The 19,082-nt window shown below is 39.1% G+C and overlaps 2 protein-coding genes across 5 annotated transcripts in view; one reads left to right on the top strand and one right to left on the bottom strand.

Moving 5' to 3' along the window:
* Nucleotides 1-107: 107 nt before the first annotated feature.
* Nucleotides 108-9,510, top strand: LOC111265078 (uncharacterized). Of its 4 annotated transcripts, XM_086970350.1 has the most exons (7): nt 108-401; nt 959-1,493; nt 3,717-3,798; nt 4,074-4,287; nt 4,754-5,022; nt 5,233-6,915; nt 7,166-9,510. In XM_086970350.1, exons 4-7 carry the CDS (start codon nt 4,078-4,080, stop codon nt 8,745-8,747), a joined length of 3,744 nt encoding a protein of 1,247 aa, XP_086826476.1. In that variant the 5' UTR covers nt 108-401; nt 959-1,493; nt 3,717-3,798; nt 4,074-4,077; the 3' UTR covers nt 8,748-9,510. The 4 variants fall into 4 exon arrangements, with proteins under 4 accessions (XP_086826476.1, XP_022697184.1, XP_022697194.1 ...); XM_022841449.2 differs by lacking the exon at nt 959-1,493; XM_022841459.2 differs by lacking the exon at nt 108-401 and having other exon boundaries at nt 500-1,493.
* Nucleotides 9,511-11,493: 1,983 nt separating this feature from the next.
* Nucleotides 11,494-19,082, bottom strand: part of Hyccin (PI4KA lipid kinase complex subunit hyccin) — a 32,704-nt gene continuing 25,115 nt past the window's right edge. The window contains exons 4-5 of the mRNA XM_022841499.2: nt 15,169-15,234; nt 11,494-14,198 (exon numbers count right to left, since the gene is read on the bottom strand). Coding sequence (XP_022697234.1) covers nt 14,106-14,198; nt 15,169-15,234 — 159 coding nt within the window. The 3' untranslated portion in view covers nt 11,494-14,105. The remainder of the gene's footprint in view (nt 14,199-15,168; nt 15,235-19,082) is intronic.

The following is a 19,082-nucleotide window of genomic DNA, read 5'->3' on the forward strand; positions in this document are numbered from 1 at the left end:
AGCAGCTTGTTCTCAGATCTTGAAGGCGTCTGAAAGTTTCCGAAGATTAGCGAAACTTTCCGTTGATTAGCGAGATTTCAAAAAAGCTACACGCAAGAGTTATATTTCGATTCTCATTCAGGTTTGATTGTTGGTAATTGTCGATCTCATGAAATTGCATAAATTGCCAAAATATTTAATTGGTAAGTCGATGTGAAATTTGCAAACTTAATTGCGCCATTATATACCAGCCGTATCAACTTCCGACGGCATCAGCGTGCAGCTTCCGAGGTTTGCTACAGAAGATCAGGGACCCCCACTATCCATTCTCTCTCCCCACAAGGCAGAGTGCGAAGAGCTAAAAAAAGAAGTTCAAATTCAATCTAGTTGGAAACTATCAAACGCAAAGTGGATATCGCTTGGTAAGTTGATCTTTGATGTACCACTGTGTATAGCCGAATATAAGTTTCATATTAAGAGTTGAAATAAAACAGCTGAGCGCATCAGCTGAATTTCACTCTCTTATACCCGGGCAGTTAACTGCAAGAAAATGGGTAGTCCTGTTCGTGCTTATTCGGAGAGCACCAATCCAGTTCAGTCCGATGTTAGCGAAAAACTCATCATTGACATCTCTTAAACTTACGTAATGATCCTCTACAGTCTGGCATTTACTTTAGATACAGATTTTATCTAAACAGTAGTATAGTTTATAAGCGTAAGAGATAAATATCTATATACACATACAGTTTGTGTAGATATTTCTGTATCTGTTTGACCTTCTGCTACCGTTGGCGTTTAATACCGTAGGTGGATTTGATGGATCTTGTACGAAGCCAGTACCACTAGAACATCTTGTATATGCTGTTGGTTTGAAATAGGGTAGTCGGCTAAGTAAACAGTAAACGTCGCGCGAAAAAAAGCTTATTGCAATACTTTTTTGTATACATAGAAATTCGTTCCCTTGTATTCCTTTCTTCAGCTGGCATGGTGCTTCTGACGCTGGAACGCGGTGATTACGTGAAGCGCTACTACATTCGCTTTGTGTCGAATCGCGCAGTGTAAAAGAGCTGAATAGAATATGTTATAGAACGTTGGAATGTTCTAACAACTTCTAAAAGTTTTGATTTTTAGAACATAGAATTACATAACTAATTTACATGGCCAGCGAGGTATATAAACACTACAAATCAATGTGAAGGTTTGAAGAACAGTGTGAACATTCTAGACATGCTGTATTTTTTTGTAATTAGAGTATCGATAAATATTAAATTACTTACTTAGAACTGCTATTGCTTCTGGTTAGCATAGCAGTTTACTATTTGCCTTGAAATGTCCACTACTGCACCAGTGCATGTATATGTGTATGTGTGTGTGTGTTATTATAGTGTACCACGTACAAACAGATGGTTATATCCAAAAATCATCGTCTGCAAAAGCTGAATTGTACAAAGGCAAAGCAGTTCGGCGAACCAGTAGTAGTGCTTTAACGTAAAAGAAGTTTTCATTTACAAAAGGTAAAATCAAACTTCGGCTCATGCGTTGGGTAATTTCCAAATGGGTTTTTTTTATAACGTCCCATTTCAATAATACAAAGCTAAAAAAAGCTCTAAAAAGCTCTAAAATACCATCAATGTATTTGTCTATTAACAAAAACGTGCAGATCGTTCCAATGAGAAGCAAAGAACATATTGGAATTATGACGAAAAAAAACAAAAAATAGAGGCATAAGCATATAAAACAATACATTCATTAATGTAATTTAGCGTAATATTGTTTAACAAAAATATTGCTATTAGTGTTATAACATTATATTATCACAACAGGCATTTGTTGTTGCTCGCTACATCATTATTTCGACAAGCTTCGTGGCTGGGAATTTTAAAGGAATGCAAATTTTACTGGCATCACAAGAAGTATAGTCAGTATAATTGTGTAATGCCGTGAATTGCATAACCTAATCCGTAGATGAAAATAGGCTAAGAAAAAAAAATGGGCTGTATCTGTAGTTTCAAAACAAATCGATGTAAGTAAAGAAATCTTCCGCTTAGCTTTACAGAATAGAAATAATTGACATATCCTGTCGTATTTTGTTTCCTTATCCAAATTGCAAAAAAAAGCTCACGTATCAAATAACGGTAACATAGATCATCATTGATGTTATTGCTCATGTTATGACTATGTAATCACATGTACGTTTCATATCATCATATATATCTACATATATGTTTATATACGACAGATATTTTCGAGCACGATTTCAATAGCCGACGCTGTGACGTAATTTCGTTTTTCCCTAAAAAATAAATATTATAGCCAGGAGCTTCTATATAAAGTTCGGGTATAGTCTGTGTTTATAAAACATATCTACTCCACTCTTACGCATTAAGGGGCGATATTTAGCTTGGCCTTCTTTCCGGATATCGTGACGGCTCGTGTTCATCATACGTTTTGAATAGTTCAAGTAGGCCGTGTTTCATTGCGTTAAATAACAGGCCCAAATGATGAGGCGTCATTAGCAATGGCTGGTGTTAGTGCCATTTCACCTGTTTGATTCATTGGAACAAATTAGATTATTGCAATTATCGCATTGTCCTGTATGTCTAATATTACTGCTGTCGCAACGCTATCGGCACATTCAAAACCGTCGAATCTTGCGCCTTATTGCATACGTTGCAATTAGCCATAGATAAGAAAGTAAACATGATCGTCGCAGATGGGGCACAATTACTTGAAAACGAACGCCCCACCCAATCTGTTGGGCCACTTTGAAATATCGCTCCAGAATTAACTACCCTTGGTTGGATAGATTTCCCTTCCGTTATGTCGGTAATAACAGTGATATCAACGAGCTCTATGGCATTCAAACCCTAAACTATCCATTCGCAATCGTCTCAATAACTTGTGCGAAAATAGTAAGTATATTCGTAAACTGTCTTAGGCACTTCTAAGGCATCGGCTTATTAGCATTGTATACCCAAGGTTCGAGTATTTCGTATTTCTTTTCTTGTGCACGGATATTACAAACTTTATGGGATATTGTCAGGGGAGAGAGGTGGATACAGAAACCATTCACGTATTTTCGCGCTTACGATGAAGTTGCTACCCTGAAAAAATAATGCTGCAGTAAACAATTTGATTAGAAGAGCCAGATATAATTAAACTTGCCGTGAGGATGGTTTACCTAAAATATTCGGTAATTTATAAAAAAAATATCAAGTCTAAAGACTGAAATTTAGTTAGGTAAACTAGGTAGCTGCTCGTTAATGCACCATTAGTTCCAATATCGACTGTTCTAGATCGTTGACTTAAGGAGGCGTGTTATATGAATTTAAAACGTTTCCTTTTATTGTGAGACGTACGCATTATGGTATGTTGTATGCATTTAGAGAAATGCATTTCCGAACAACCAACAATTGAATAGGTTTAACAAGTCGAAGCGTATTAGCCGACTCATGAAATGTATTGTAATAGTGCATCGTATCATTAATAAGCTTCAAGCTAGAAATCAAACTTCAAATCAGACTGTACGGCTGTCCTCTAATTCTTTTGTGTTAAATGGATATACGGAAAGCCGATTTGTTGTTGGTTCTATTGCTTGGCTGTTGCTTACTGGTAAGGTGTGAAGTCAATGGGGTTTTCAAACGAAGTTCTCAACTTCCTTATTATTATTCTACTTTGCTGTCTGTTGTAACAGAAGGCATTTTTCTTTTTCCTACTCTGCAATGTTTACGTTTCAGCTATACTAATACGTTGCTTTGAAAAGGGTACTCGAGGGAAATGATTTACCTATCATGGCGGTAGCGTGCGCAGTCAAGAACGGTGAGTACTTCCTACTAAAATAAAAACATAATAAAAGTGTTTCTGCTCCTTTTTTTATCGAGAGACCGCTATGCTTTCTTGGCGTATACTAATCCCGTCTATTATTACAAGTTTAGAATATTGTTGTGTATTATATTGATATATATTATATATAAAAAAGTATTATTATATTGATAACCAATCAATAAGCTCCTCATTTTTTTCGATTTTGTCGTAATTTTACTAAGCATGAGAAGTTTATGACACCCTTATTTATTCATTATGTTTGTTCGTAGTTTAATGAGTTGTTCAACGAAGCCCAGCCCGCCAGTGATGCTAGCTACGTGCGAAGCGGCATACACGAACGGGGACACTTGGGACAATGGGTCTTCCTCGCCAGAACCCGAGCCAGATGCGTTTGAAGTTGAAGACCACGACGAAACTTACTCGGATGATTTCGCTGCGACTGATGACCAGATTTTGGGTGGCGGCGAAAACGAGCCATCTCAGGTAAACACAACATTTTTTGTTGTACCAATTTTTTTCTTTGTTCCTAAGCTACCATTTTATTTAACAGCGAACAAAGGAAGAAACAAAGAAAAAAAAAAAGAAGAACAAAGAAACAAAGAAAAAAAGGAGTTTGTCCTTATCCTCCTGGATTAATACATCATCTGCTTATCGAACGAATATGTAAAAGTTGTGCATCGGGAACAATTAAACAGTCTTACCTTATTCTTAGTCTAGTGTTTATCAAAGCTTACGTCATGTGCCGATCCCACAATAATAAAACAGTGATGAAATCGATGATAATGGTACAGCCCAAATGAAAGCTCCATAAAGTTGACTCGTTTTTGCTGAACATACAGTTCTATATGAACCTCTAGTCCGATTCCATTCAGGTTCCAACGTTCCTGAATAGAATTCGAAAGGAAAATTGTTTCACTACTCTAATATATACGTTGTTTGTATTTGTCAGGATGAGCCCGCTGTGATAGTGGTTTCAGCTCCACCGCCGAGGTCATTGCTCAATCCCAGGGTTCATCTGAATACGGAGAGACCCCTTCAAGCAGACGATATCACATCATCTATGCTAGCGGAAGAATGTCCTCGCTTTGCTTTGCTGTTACAAGCACAGCCGGATTGCGTACTGGCACCATTGATCCAGGAAGCCCGTTGGTGGTGGCCATCGAAAGAGGAAGTTCACGGGGATCGAGCCACAATTGCATGCGCAGATGACATCGAAAGGTATACAAGCCTTTTATTTGTGCCCCTAACCCTAAACGGCATATGAAAATTAAACATTGACCTAAGCATACAATGTTTCAATATCTATCAGTTTATGTAGAAGATAGTTTATTGGTTTGCGTAGCGTCAGCTCGAAAGTCTGTCGTTTATTCGATACCCGTTTGCAAACTAGATTTCACCAGCTTTTTAACAGACTTCACCATGTTTCAGGTGTCGTCTTTGCATTCAACACGCACTCTGTCGAAGCCTTCCTGCAATAATCCGTGAAAAATACACACGGCATGACCATACCTATTGTGAATATGACCATGACGCAAGTGGGACTTCAATTATTGAAAGTGTGGTACAAGACTTAATTGAGAAAAAATATGCAGAAAGCTTAGCTAAACTTTGGCAACGTTCTACAGTCAAAAGCAATCTATTCCCAAATCACACGCCACAATCCGAATTGAAGGGCTCTCCTATGGAAACGATAGACGATATGAATTTTCAAATAGAAGACATGGAAACGACCCATTCCAGTAGAACAGCGAAGTTCGAGGAAGTCGAAGTGGCCTCAGATGTTGGCACAGACGAGGGAACATGTACCGTTTTCGATAGTGCAGCTGGATCTGGAGAAATTGTCGACCTGCCCGTGTTGCATGAGATTCAGCACCAAGCAGCTATTGCCAAAGCAGAACCTGCGGAAGAAGATGAGGTTATGTTTGTAGTTAAAGCTACAACAGACAAAGCCGGCAAATGTTCGAAGACGGATATTATTATTGAAAAGCATTTCGTATTTAAAGCAAACGACGGTTCTCTTGACTTTGTTTCAAGCGCGTCTTCACATGATCTCAAAAGAGCGGAAACGTTTTTGACCGATAATCCAGGTGCACAATTTTGTGAAATGATCATTGACGAACAATTCTGTCAGCAACAATCGGCAGTTTATGAAGACGATAATGATATATTGGAAACTTGTATGGAGGTACTCAACGGCATAGTGCAAAGGACTCATGATCAAGTTGAATCTAGCAGAAACAAATCGCTAGATAAGGGAGTTTCTAAAAAAAAGATTCACTCCGTCAGCCGTTCGAGAGATTTAACAGCTGCATCGGTCGGCAGCTTAGCTCGACATACTAAGGGGGTTTCGGAAAGGCGAACGACTCGAGGTTTAAAAATAGACTTCGTAAAATTGGACTCGTATGGTGTTAAACGCAATGAGCGTATTGCCAACGACGATATGAATTTACGCGGAACTGACGCTCGGTTCTCAGCCAACGCTTACAAAGGAGTAAGTTGTGGGAGGAAAAGGAAAGGCAAAGCACTCCGTCCGGTTATTCCAAGCAAGTGGACCCGTCGTGAGAACACCAGTGCCGATTGCGCAGCCGAAAGTGATACGGAAGATTTAGTTGAGTGTACTAACATTGAATATAGCGGTGAAGCGGCATATTTCTTCAATCAGTACCCAGACTTTCGGCCAGAGATGCTTGAGGAAGTGACTGATAGAACGACCTGCTCATGTGTCTCATGCGACCCCAGGATGACCCTACTGAGGCAGCAGGAGAACTACCTTAGCGAGTCAGACTTTTTCAAGACGGCGCGCTTCGTTAACCGGCTGAGCGCTCTGCAGGATGAAGAGATAGAAGATCAACAGGAAGCGTCTTCTACCAGTTCTAGCAGCTCGTCAGATGAGGACTCAATAAATTCACCCTTTTCATTAACTGAGTCATTGTCGTGCAATGGTCCCGACCCATGTAATATGAGCAGATCAAAATTGGCGCCAAAAGACACTTCACAAATGCAGGTCCATGACTGTCCTTTTTGCGATCAAAAATATTACTCCGCAGATGATTTACAACGTCATCTTTCGGTTCACGAATTTAAAGGCGGTAAAGGACCGATCTCATCTAGGTACGTAGCGAAAGCTTCAATTTTGTCTGAAAAAAAAATTGCGTAATTTCGCATTACTCAGATGTTAAATTTTTTATTACTCTTTCTTTAGAAATGTTTTTACAGAACAATTTACATATACTAACGTTGTATACTGTACAGATTTAATGAGATCATAGGTTAGGGATCAACCACTGAGCAGTGAAAGCCTCTTGTTTCATTACAAAGATGTGTTTGCAACTCACAAACTGAGAAATATTCAACCTTGCAGGTGTTCTGTGTGTGATATTGTCTTTCGGGATCTCCGTGTTATGAACGGCGTGCTGTACCATAGGTCCGGGGAATCTCACTCAGCACGACGGGATCAGCATGAGCGACGACATAGACCTAACGCGCTCAATTGCGTCTATCCTCAATGCCGCAATTACGTCTTCGGTAGCCGGCAACGTTTAGGTGTTCATATGGAGCTACATCGACAATGTGTTGTAGCTGGGGGTGTCGAACAATGGGAATCACAAGAGCGTAAAGATGCCCTTAAAGATCAACTGGGTCAACCACATATTTCTTGCGAGTTCTGTCAGGCTGAATTCAACTGGCGAACTCGCACTAGTGGGATGTGTACACACGTTGAACGCTTCACGAGACATCGAGAGAGGCATATGCATTACGAAATGCTCGGAGAGCCGTTTCACTGCGCAATCGAAGGTTGTCAAAGTTCGTTTAGCGAGCAGGCTGATCTTGAAGAGCACATGTGGCTCCAGCATGCTGTCAGTTGCTACTGCGTAACATGCGACTGGATCGTATGGGGCGATCCTTCAGATACTCAGGTGCACCGGAAAAACTGTAAAGGTTTATTGCCTACCTTGGGTTGTTCGGAGTCGTTTGCCAAAAAAGATCCCGTTCTTTTGATTAATTCTAATAATAAGGTATTAGTTAAGGCCATTAAAGGTCTAAATCTCAACGTGAATGACAAGGCGTCACAACAAGCAACGACAACATTTATTTTGCGGTCGAATTTGCCTCGTGTTAGCACCATTAATGAGCAAACACAGAATGAACTTCATCGTCCACCGATATCATTAACCTCGAACACTCTTACTAATCAGTCAGGAGCCTCATTCGACGTACCGGTTGTCAAGCCACGAGGTCGGCCAAAGCTCCTGAAGAATTTCTTCCCAAAAGCTAGTATCGTTCGTGACAGTAACTCTGCGGCATCGGCTGTACATCTTATGAATTTTAGTTTCTATTGCGATTTTTGCGGGGCACCATTCCGACGTCACCACGCAAAACAGCATCAGTCACACGTCGAAAGTCACATGCCCGACCGGGAACTAACCTGCGTTTTCGACGATTGCGGAATTAAGTTTGAAAGGCGGGAAGAACTGCATGCGCACGTCAAAACCAAACTGAGCACGTGTCGTTATTGTGGCTGCGTTCTGTTCGAAGGTTACAAGAAGCACATTTCGGCATGCCGTACGCTGCATGAAATGGAGAAACAGAGATCATATCGCGAAAAGATAGCCGAAGTTGATCAAGCACCTGGTAGTCAACGTCGTGATCTCCGTTGGGGAGATAACGGCCAATTACTAGCAACCAACGGTGTCCTAAAGCCTGATGAAGCTCAGATGGAATTCCTTCGAAACGTTGGCCTAGCAAAAGGAAGCTTGGAGACGATCCGAGAGAAGGAACGAATCCGCGAAAAGCTCCGAAGTCAAACGCATGTCGCGAACGGCAAAGGCCGACGATCCTGCACGCTCAGTGTGTCCTGCTCACATTGCGGACATGTGTTTCGCAATTCGTTGAATCTCAAGCAGCATCTAAGAGAGTACCATGACGACGTTAGTAATCGGTAGTTGACCTGGAAAACACTCGGCAAAAATATTTTTAACGAGAATTTCGATTAAGATGCTAGGGGATTTAGACCTTGTGTGTAAAAGACAATCAACTAAAGTAGACTTACAAGGTTCCGGGCAGTCACAGGCAAACAGCACAATGCATTGTGAAAGTAAACAGTGCGCCTTCATGCCGGTTGTGCAGCCCATAGCGATTCACTTATTGTATATATGCAACGTAATAGAACACGTCTAAACACGTAAGCCGTTATGCGAGTCTTCTCAGACCTGGTCCTAGCTTCCCAGTCGAAATATAGAATGCGGTTTCAAAGCTACAAGTCACCAAACGCTGAGATTAGCAGTTTGTGGATAATGACCTATCTGTGGATGTTGTCGTAATTTTTTATAGAAAAAGTAGTCCTTTTTCCGGATTAAAAGTAGGAGTGATTCCGGATCGAAAGCTCAGTATACGTTTATCTTATCGGTATATATCTAAGACCCTCAACCTTGGGTAACAAAATCGTGGTAAAGAACACTTGGTTGCGAATATGAGCTATTGTACATTCGGTCTTTGATTTACTCGTTATGCATCGTAGTACCAGTTAGAATGGTAGTTAGTATGATTATTGTCATTATTATTAAAGGCAGGTGTTGCCACTTTGAACATACTGCTCACTGTTGTACCAGCTTATATATATATATGTTATATATATATATACATATATATATTAGGTAATTTTGTGCAATTAAAATAAGAAAAATCCGTTGTACGTTGATGCAAACATTTTACGGTGTTTTTTATTTGCTTTGATATTCGTTTGTTTAACTTTAACTAAATTTGGAAGCGATTACGATGAAGGTGCAAACAGCTGATTTTTTCGAAACATAAAAACCAAAGTAGAAACGGCCTTAGCTTGTGGTCGCAGTTTTTAAACAAATCATGGATATTGGTCTACGCTAGAGATTGCGTTACTTTCATCATGTATTGCTTCCTTCCTTAAACTTAAACAATGTTTGTCTTTTAGATCCCTAGTGAACTCACTTCGTTGACCACTTATGTATTGTTATTGGATATTTATACGCCCTGATACATTCACTAAGAGCTTTTTGCAATTACTACGTGACTAATTATGGCCTCTTATTGCATCCTCCAGGCGATATGACGTATGAAATATTCGCTGACCAGATCAAATAATTCATACTATATACAATTTGCCAAAATCTTTATATATATATATATATATATATATATATATAATAGTATTAGTGAAGTTACCAATATCATTTAATAAAACTCTGCTAAATGTTTTACTTAGGTGCTTAATTAGGCAAAGGGATTCAATCGCTGGGAGAAATACGGTTAGTGGTAATAATGCGTGCACCTTGTGGTTATTTGTGGTGAATGTGCTAATGAAAAATTCCACTCAAATTCCGAGCTATTCAAAATATGGTAATATAAATCTATTATAGCTATACTTAGCATAAAGTCATCAGCTTTGACATTAAGAGTGCATTGCGCTGCTTATCGAACCCTTAACATTGTGAATATTAGATGATAATTTGAATCTAATTTTTAACCCTCTCAATCCATGCTGTCGTTCGCATCTCGAGAGAAACAACCACGTACATTCAAAAATTATTTTTATTAGTAGCTAGCAATAAATGACTCGCACACTAATGTTACGACTCCCAGGCGATAGTAAAAAGACGAATGATAAAAAAAATATATAGGAAAGACTGGGGCTATATGGGCTAAACCTGCTGAACACTCAAGCAAGTTAAACACCAAGCGCCAAGTTAAACAGTCCAAAGGTGAGGATCTGCCTACCGTAGGCCCACTTGAAGTTCTGTGCGGAGCTGATTTTTGAATTGTCTAGGTAGTAGCACATCTACCAACGCGTTTGGTTTGAGAAGGCACAAAGAACAGTTACAATCTACGTATAGGTATCTCAATCCAACTTGAGCAGACCGTATAACTATCATGACTATGCGTGAATTTAATATATATAGTTATTTACAATTAATTCTGATCTATGATCGTGACTACGCGCAATGTGGTGTATATGTCGACAATACTGTTTCATCCGAATAATGCGCTGTGCCACTAAAATCGTTACTGTTTATTTAAAAAACAAGCGTGCTCATGCCACATGTCGTTGTTGTCAACGGCGATGCCTCAGTTTGACGCACACATTACGCATTCACACAGAGCACAGCTATGCTTTGAGGCCATTTACTTATTTAAATTTTTCTTCAAATTAACACTGATGGCACATAGTTTCATAAATGCTCAAAATGCAGCCTGGCCCAGATAGTCCCAACGTGATTTAATGTAGGTCAATATAATGACTTTTATAAAAAGAAAGTTTACTTGCTTTCAGTTTATCTTTGATAATCTAGCTTTGAAACAGGCGAAACTGCGATAGAAGCTCTAGCTGGTTATTTTGTTTTCTTTATCGTTCAACTAAGGTTCGATAGAATGCGAAAAAAATACTTAGCTGTCCGATATAATTTTACCTTTCAAGATTTATTCAAACAAGGATCCAGTAATGCAAATAGCACTAAATTCCTGACCGTGTGCATCTTGAAAGTTCCGGAACATGAATAGTATCCAATTCTTAAATCAACGTGCCCTTGCTTGAAAAAGCAGACTGGCCCAGACGGCTCTTGTCCCATATAGCCCCATTTTCCCGTATATATATATATACATCGGTCTAAAACTTGCTAAAAGTCGCTGCTGAAGCATAGCAGTAATAACACAGCTATATTATTCTCATTAACTCATCGCCCGTGCGCATTTTTCATTCGGTTTATTACCATCATCTTCGTCGTCCGTCATAGACTTAAACTGTTCCATTCAACATTTGCCATAACTTCTCTTCGCTTTGAAACAATCATTCAACGTAACTGTTCTCATCTTACGTCTTTTTATACTATCGATATTCACGAATCATGAATGTTTCTATAGAAAGTTGCTCTTGCTATTGCTGTTGGTTTCAAGTATATATTTATATATATATGTTGAGTATAGCTAGAAGTCGGTGTCCATTACTTCTGTTCTATCTAATGCAACAAGTCCCTCCTACTAACATAGCAAATTTTAAATTTCTTTTTTAAGTAGTTTTCCTCAACTGGTATATTTCCGTCGCTATCAGTCATATGATATAATATCACTTTTTCTCGTATCATTTATATTCTTATTATCTCTACCTAGAATAGTATTCGCAATGTTACACTATATAGCAAGCAGCTAAATCACGTGCCTGATTAAACACATTGTTGTTATTTTTTGTATGATTATCCACGACCTCTGCTATATTTATATCAATATATGGCGTTTTTTTTACTGAGATATATATTTTAGCACATACCTCAGCTGCTAATTATTACTATTTTATTATTGTTTCACCGTCGTCTTCTGTTTCATTATTGCTGGCGCTGCCTCTCTCTCATTGTGTGGGGAAGTAGTTGCTTTCCTCCACTTCTTTCACACGTAACGGACATATGACGATGCAAACTTCCGGCGAGAAGCTCTGTAAACTTCTTTCTGCCTAAGCAGTCCGTTTCTTGTTCGACGCTACCAACAAGCAATCGATCGTTCTTTACCACTCGTTGCCACTTTTTCGCCCTTTCCAGAATCGTGCTACATTTCTGTCAGTCTGTACGTCCGTGCGTTTGCTTATAGCCTACTCGTACGATAGTTTTCCGTTCACCAAAGGGCCATCAAGACTATGCTTCGCTTCGTTCCTCATTTACCAGACTCGACCCGACACAGAAACATATTCCCATTTCTCTCCCCATAATCTATTTTCGATGGTCTTTACGTTTTGTGACATCTGCAAATCGTTAACTTAATCATTGGCTCTCGCGAGTGACTTCTCGATCAGTCGTTGCTTAAATAACTAACTAACCACCAATCTATCTGCAAAACAACTACACCGATAATCATTCATCCACTTGATTCAAATCAGCCATATCCATTGATGCTAACATCATCATCACCATCATTGCAAGGTACCATCAATTTTTTTCTATATTTGTCTCAGTTCTTCCTCTTTCCTTCTTATCATTCAACACACGACAAGCTTATTTGCATATATATCTATATATATAATTCGAGACTAGCTCAAAAAAGGAGACGTTTAGTTTTTGGCTTTCTCCATTATATTTTTCACGCAAATACGAAATAAATATTCCAATAAAAAAACAATTATCGCTTTCTCAACAATGCTAATTTCAGCATAAATATATAGGAAATCGATCGTCGACGATTTCCGAAAGTATGCTACTGAGTGTGTATGCTTTAAGATCCCATAACTTTACCTGCTCAGATAATCATTATCCTTCTCTTACATACTTTAGCCTACTCCAATCCTCTGTGAGGCTTTTAGTTTAAATCTCGATGTAAATATTCACAATAGATCCTTCTCTATGTCCATTAAGAATAATCTACCACTGCGATTCGTACAGCAATAGGTCCTGCTAAGTCACGTGTTCGCGGTTCGTCTCCTCTTTAGACAGATAAGATCATAGCAAGTGCTGGTGCTGCAGTTTTGGTCTTTCATAGTTTTTTCTCTTCTTTAGACCAAATTTAGATACTAGATAGGTAGCTCGAGAAGCTGTTGCGTTTGTTGTCATCTAGGTTCTATTGTTGTGATATTTCTACCAGATAGCCTTCCTAAGGCAATAATTTCCATCAACCGTATTGGACTATTGCTTGCGATGCTACTCTTTCATTTGTTGTCTCTAATTGGCATCCGCTTGCAGGTGCACAATGACCAGTTAGGCGAAATCGTGGGGCCTACAGAACTCGTTGCTTCGATCAGAGGTCACGTACGGGACTTAAGTTGATTCATACGGATAGCGTCTGACTGTTGATAGGTTACGCAGAAGCAAATTTCCAACGCTTCACTATGCCTTATAATATTTATTACTGAGTCATATATCGGTGTGTGGTGGGATGATGTTTGATGTTTGCCTGAAGCCACCTTTGTACGCCAGTAAGGGCGGTTATTGAAGAACATGAGACGGCCAAGACCCTTGAAATGGCCTGAAAAGACGAGTGAAATTACTTATGCCGTTTTGCAAAACACACCACCTAGGTACTTTTAAAGCAAGTGCTTCCGGTTTAGGGGACTGTGTTCTATGTAGCTAACAGTCCTGCACCTTTCGATGGGTCTAGATGTTTTAGCAGTTCAGAAAGGGTTTCTATAGCGACGCTAGAAATGCTCTCAGTTTCGGCAGCCTGAGACTGGTGCAGCCCTTTTCGCGAGCCTGTCAGATTTTAAAACGACAGGTAGATTATGGATTAAAGGTATCCTTTGTTGTCCAGTGAGCTGCTTTAGTAGCCATAACGTTCGCGTACGTTGTTAATGAGCCTCACACATTTGTCGAATTTGCCGTCGTGGTGCCATTAGCGTTGCTAACTGTTCCTTCCGTACTGTCCACCAGAACCAGTGACCCCTTACGGACCTAGAAATAAAAAAGCATCAAGAAACTATAATTGCAATAGGTCTGGTATCCAAAATAAGGTAGTATATATTAAATTGTGCATACTACGCCTTATTGAGGCGATGTGTTGAAAGATGAGGAACCTGGACATTAATCGGACTTTAGTAGTGAATGAGGTAGGCACGAGTAGAATTTTTTTCTACAGACCACTATACGTAGGAAATATTTACGAGAGTAGCAGATAAGCAAGGACATGGTTTAGAATAGCTCTTGTTAAGAGAACAATGTCTGAAATGGGTCTACAATAATTTAAAGAAAGAGGACAGCCTAATAGTGGTTTCTAAAGAAATTTGCTAAATAATCATCTGTTTAATTTATTTTTCAATCTTTAACATGTTTTCTAAATACATCTAAAAATGTCAGCATGGCACCTATCTCTACTGAAACCTCCTTTCCTGCTTTGCGTTTACTATCGCAATCTTGCGTTCGTGGACTCTTAGGACAGCACCCCCAAGGACAAGGCTTAGCTCGCATAAATGTGCTTCCTAAAATACCAACTTGTTCGCTCTGTTGCCTCGTCAGCACATACTTGCAATTCCCGATATCGGCTTCTCTTTTCCCTCAATGCCATGATAGTATTCAATATTCATTCCCCTTCCTTTATTCTTACCACGCCTCTAGCGGCTGTCGACGTGTTCGTGCGAACTCTTGCGTGTCCTCACCTGCTTTGTTTTCTGAGCACTTGTACGGTACTACAAAAGCTACACGGATTCCTACTCTGCAATGCTAGCACTATGTTGCGTAAAAACACGTTCATAGCTTTGAGTATCGCCGTTGGCTGGGGGTAAGCTTAGGCTAACACCTGTTTCGAATTAACCTCAACGTAGCGCTTATCATCTTACATCTATCAAAGTAGTAGCAAAGTAAGATATATATATATATATATATATAGCGTATACCAATTTACTGCAGTATCGAAGGAGCAACATACCTTTCCTGATGAAGTAGAGTTGCTTTTATGGATTCCGACACTCGAACCTTCAGTATCTATGTGTACCTATAATAAAGAGCACAAAGTCACGTTAAATAATTACTCGAATTTTTCTTGTATGTAACATACCATACACTCGTCTACCTAGTTAGATCACTGTAGCAGTATGAAACAAAGAATATGCTGATGGTCAACAAAACAGGAATGCCTAAGTGAGCTTTACCAGATTCATGTTATACTATACGTAACGGTTCACGAATTTTTTCATGGAAAATCTGTCATTAAAGTTTGCAATTCCATCTCTCAAGAAAATAACGTCTGTATAACAAAAGCTCTAACTAAATTTCGTAACTAGTCTCTACATACTACGCGCCATTTAGGCCGATTGGAGATATCGTTATATATCTTGAACATATATAGACACCTTTCCTAGCCCCGAAAAATACGGAAAGTTGAGAGAACATACTTCTCACAGTACATAGTTACTTAGCTAGCGTCTACAACATGTCCTGATAGACGTGCCATGTGGGTCTTTCAAAGTGTATTTAGAAATCCCCGAAGTATCTGGACATCTGCTGGTTGAAATATCGTCATAACACGCAAACAGTAAACTGAACGAAGAGCGATATCGCGAAATTATAAGCATTAGCTGGGCAACATTGTCCAGGTAAGTTTATGTTGACCATGTAGCGTAAAACATTTGTCGATTTATTAGACGGCCATAGGTTTCAAATAAAAGGTTTGTATCTACCTGCACTTGAAGAGATGGCCAAAATACAGTATATTATCGATGTTAAAATATAGTAGAGTTTGACAAAGGGATTAGTATGAACCGCAGTTGTCCTTTATACGCACGGTCTACCACAGTTCATGTTGGCTTAGTGAAACTTTGGATATGACCACGTCTTTTATGCTCTGGTAATATAGAACGGTTTAAGAATTCGTACACTAATCCGGTCTGATCCCGGCGAGAAACAGCACATAAATGTTTGCAGGGTTATTGACTGGCCAGCTGAAGAACCTAGTAAACCCGTACGTAAGTATACCGCGCGTCAAAATTTGCAACATTATGTTACAGGCTTCTCTTTGGAATTGGTGCAGGATATCTATGGCCATTTCGCGTGTATTGGTTGTAAGGTGTTAATTTCAATATTTACATATCGAAGGTGTCTTCACTGTTAACTCGTGTTTAACCCAACTTTCGGAAACAACATTCTGCTGATAGCAATTCGTGAACTATATAATTCAATTTAATTAATGATAAAACCATTCAGCAATTTTGTCGAGTTAGTTAATTTAGATCAGAAACCAGATCAGGATTGTTGAATTTAGAAGTACCTCTAATGACAAAAAAATTAACACTTGACATAAAGCTGTCATTTCCTTAGACGAAAAACCACAATGGTGGCTTGTGCTTCGTGAATCATAGGCATAGAAGCAAAATAAGTCGCCAACAAACGCAATAACAAAAAAAAATGATTAAATTATTTGAAGGCGACGGAGGACGTAATGGGCTAGTAATGCTTAAAATTTCGCACAACTTGTTTTAGCACATACTTCGAACGCGATGCATATTGGTTATGCCGCAACTGGTTGAAGGGTTTGGTATAGATTTCACAAACCAAAGTTTGAAACAAGTGCTTAGGGGATATTAGTTCCTCCGTAAACTCTTGCAAGAGAAGTTTGAAAAACCTGAATTTATAAGGCTCTTTGCTTGGGAAGCCGTTTGCGTACTACAGAAACGTTAGCAGTTCCTATCTTTCTAATATGTAAACAAAAAATAGCAAAATTCAGACTATAAAATAATTTCCTTTTTATAAAAATTGGCGCTATGCCATATCATACCTATTCAATGCAGTCGGACTTGCGTTGATGAAATTTCCAGTTGCCATTAATGCATATCCTTAAACGTACCTTTTTAACTCGTTTGGATTAACCGTTGTTTAAAGGTGTTACACTACGTATTTTGACACGATGACCTGGAGGGGAAGAACTCTGGTCGAAAGAAACCATGCGATTGCTGCTTCTATTCCCGCCACTTACATAAAAGTACCATACAATTTTTATGAATAAAAAGAGCTACTTTTTGTACTCGCGCGGGTACTGCTGGCACCACGAAACAAAGGCCGCTCAGTAAAGACATTCATAAGTTACACGTGAAAACTAGACGATTGCCAATACGAACGCTTATTCCAACATTTAAATGATTCTTCTGGACTTTCAAATTATTTCGAGAACTTAAAATTGTCCGTAAATTCATACAGCGACGTGTGGTTGCAAACTGGATAAACTATTTCAATGCAAGACCTCGCCCGAGTTATGGAAATAAAACCTCTTTAATATTCAATGTTAATGCTTAAACTATAAACTGGTATAGTTCAATTAATATATATAAAGTTCTGCAAAGAAATTGACAACTTGAAGGGAAATGAGTTCAGAAGAAAGCACGTTTTTTAGTCTCAAAAGTCAATGCTTAAATGATCAAGTTTTTGTTCCTTGAAGGTCACAGCGCCCTGAAAATTTATCGAAGGTTGGTGATAATAATGTCTACCGCCAATCCAGAGTAGGACCAGGTATCGCCCTGGAGAGAAACCTGTAGGTTTGTAAGATGACAATAGTATCTTAAATGCACATCAAAGGGCATCTATTACTATGAGATACTTGCCGAAAGTAATACAAATAATGCAGCGCGCGAGTTCGTCAAGACACTCATGTGCTGCTCGCGCAACAATTGAAAGCAGATAGTCGGACCGCCTGACGACAATGTCAGACATCATCGCCAGGGCTCAATTGCTTCCAGGATTGAGCAAAGATATATCCAAGATCTATCAACGTCGAATATTCTTCAAGAAATTTATTAGGAATAGGCAGGTTGAAGCCGTTTGTGCTACATCTGTAATCCTAGCCTTTCATGGCCTAGAAAAGGCGCCTGGTGGGCAAGCATGGTTGACCATCGATTTACTTCCGAGAATCCATAGGTCCACAGTTAAATTGCATATAAGAACGCAAACGCTGGTATATAGGTATCCACAATCTGCCAAAGCGCTATGATGCGCGTGCGAAAAATAAAAGAGTACTTCTAATACATATTAAAAAAAATCATCATTTAAATTCAACTAATTTAGAAATGATCCAGTTTCAGACATAGTCTACCGTTAACACGAATTTTAGGGTTAATGAGAACATCCGCCGTCGAATAGTTTGGTTGAAAGTGCTGGTCTGCGCGACCTAGAGAGACTTGATATGATCGTTCTCACATCATAAGCGCGCTTAAATTTAATCACACCACCACGCGCACACACCGCGGTAACCTGGTCCGTCGGTGGGCTTCCACTTGGGCAAAGTAGCGCTCATCGGTAAATTACTGAATACATATTTAAAGCGATGCCTTTGTTCACCGCTCACTACCACCATGTTTAAAAGGTAGCACACACGATACTGGACCTCCTCAAGAGATAGTATTCTCTGAGTGTATGATTAAATTACCCACACGCTGTAAGCTTGAAGGTCCTGGTCCACGTAAAGCGTACGCGTAGTGTGCATTTTTTGTGTATTGTAATAGCTAACCGCTGAATTTATGTATTCCTGCAAATAGTCAACTGGTCAAGAACTATTAACCTGAAGCAAGGCCATATGTCTTATGTGACTCGATGATGACTAAAATCTATGCATAGCAACTAGACAAGAAAAAAATCTAGTCTAAAAGCCAGCATCATACCCTTCGCAGGTTAAATTCGAAATTAAACAGAGTCTAGAAACGGCCACAGATTTACATTAAAATAAGCATCTAATTTAAATCAAAGCTGACCCAATAAGAAATTCTTCATTTGTCTAGTTACCCCACATATGAATTAAATCTATATATAGCATAAAAAGTAGACGGCATTAATTATGCATGTTAACCGAAAAAAATA

This window comes from Varroa jacobsoni, unplaced genomic scaffold (genome assembly GCF_002532875.2).
Source record: "Varroa jacobsoni isolate VJ856 unplaced genomic scaffold, vjacob_1.0 scaffold_101, whole genome shotgun sequence".
Taxonomy (NCBI): domain Eukaryota; kingdom Metazoa; phylum Arthropoda; class Arachnida; order Mesostigmata; family Varroidae; genus Varroa; species Varroa jacobsoni.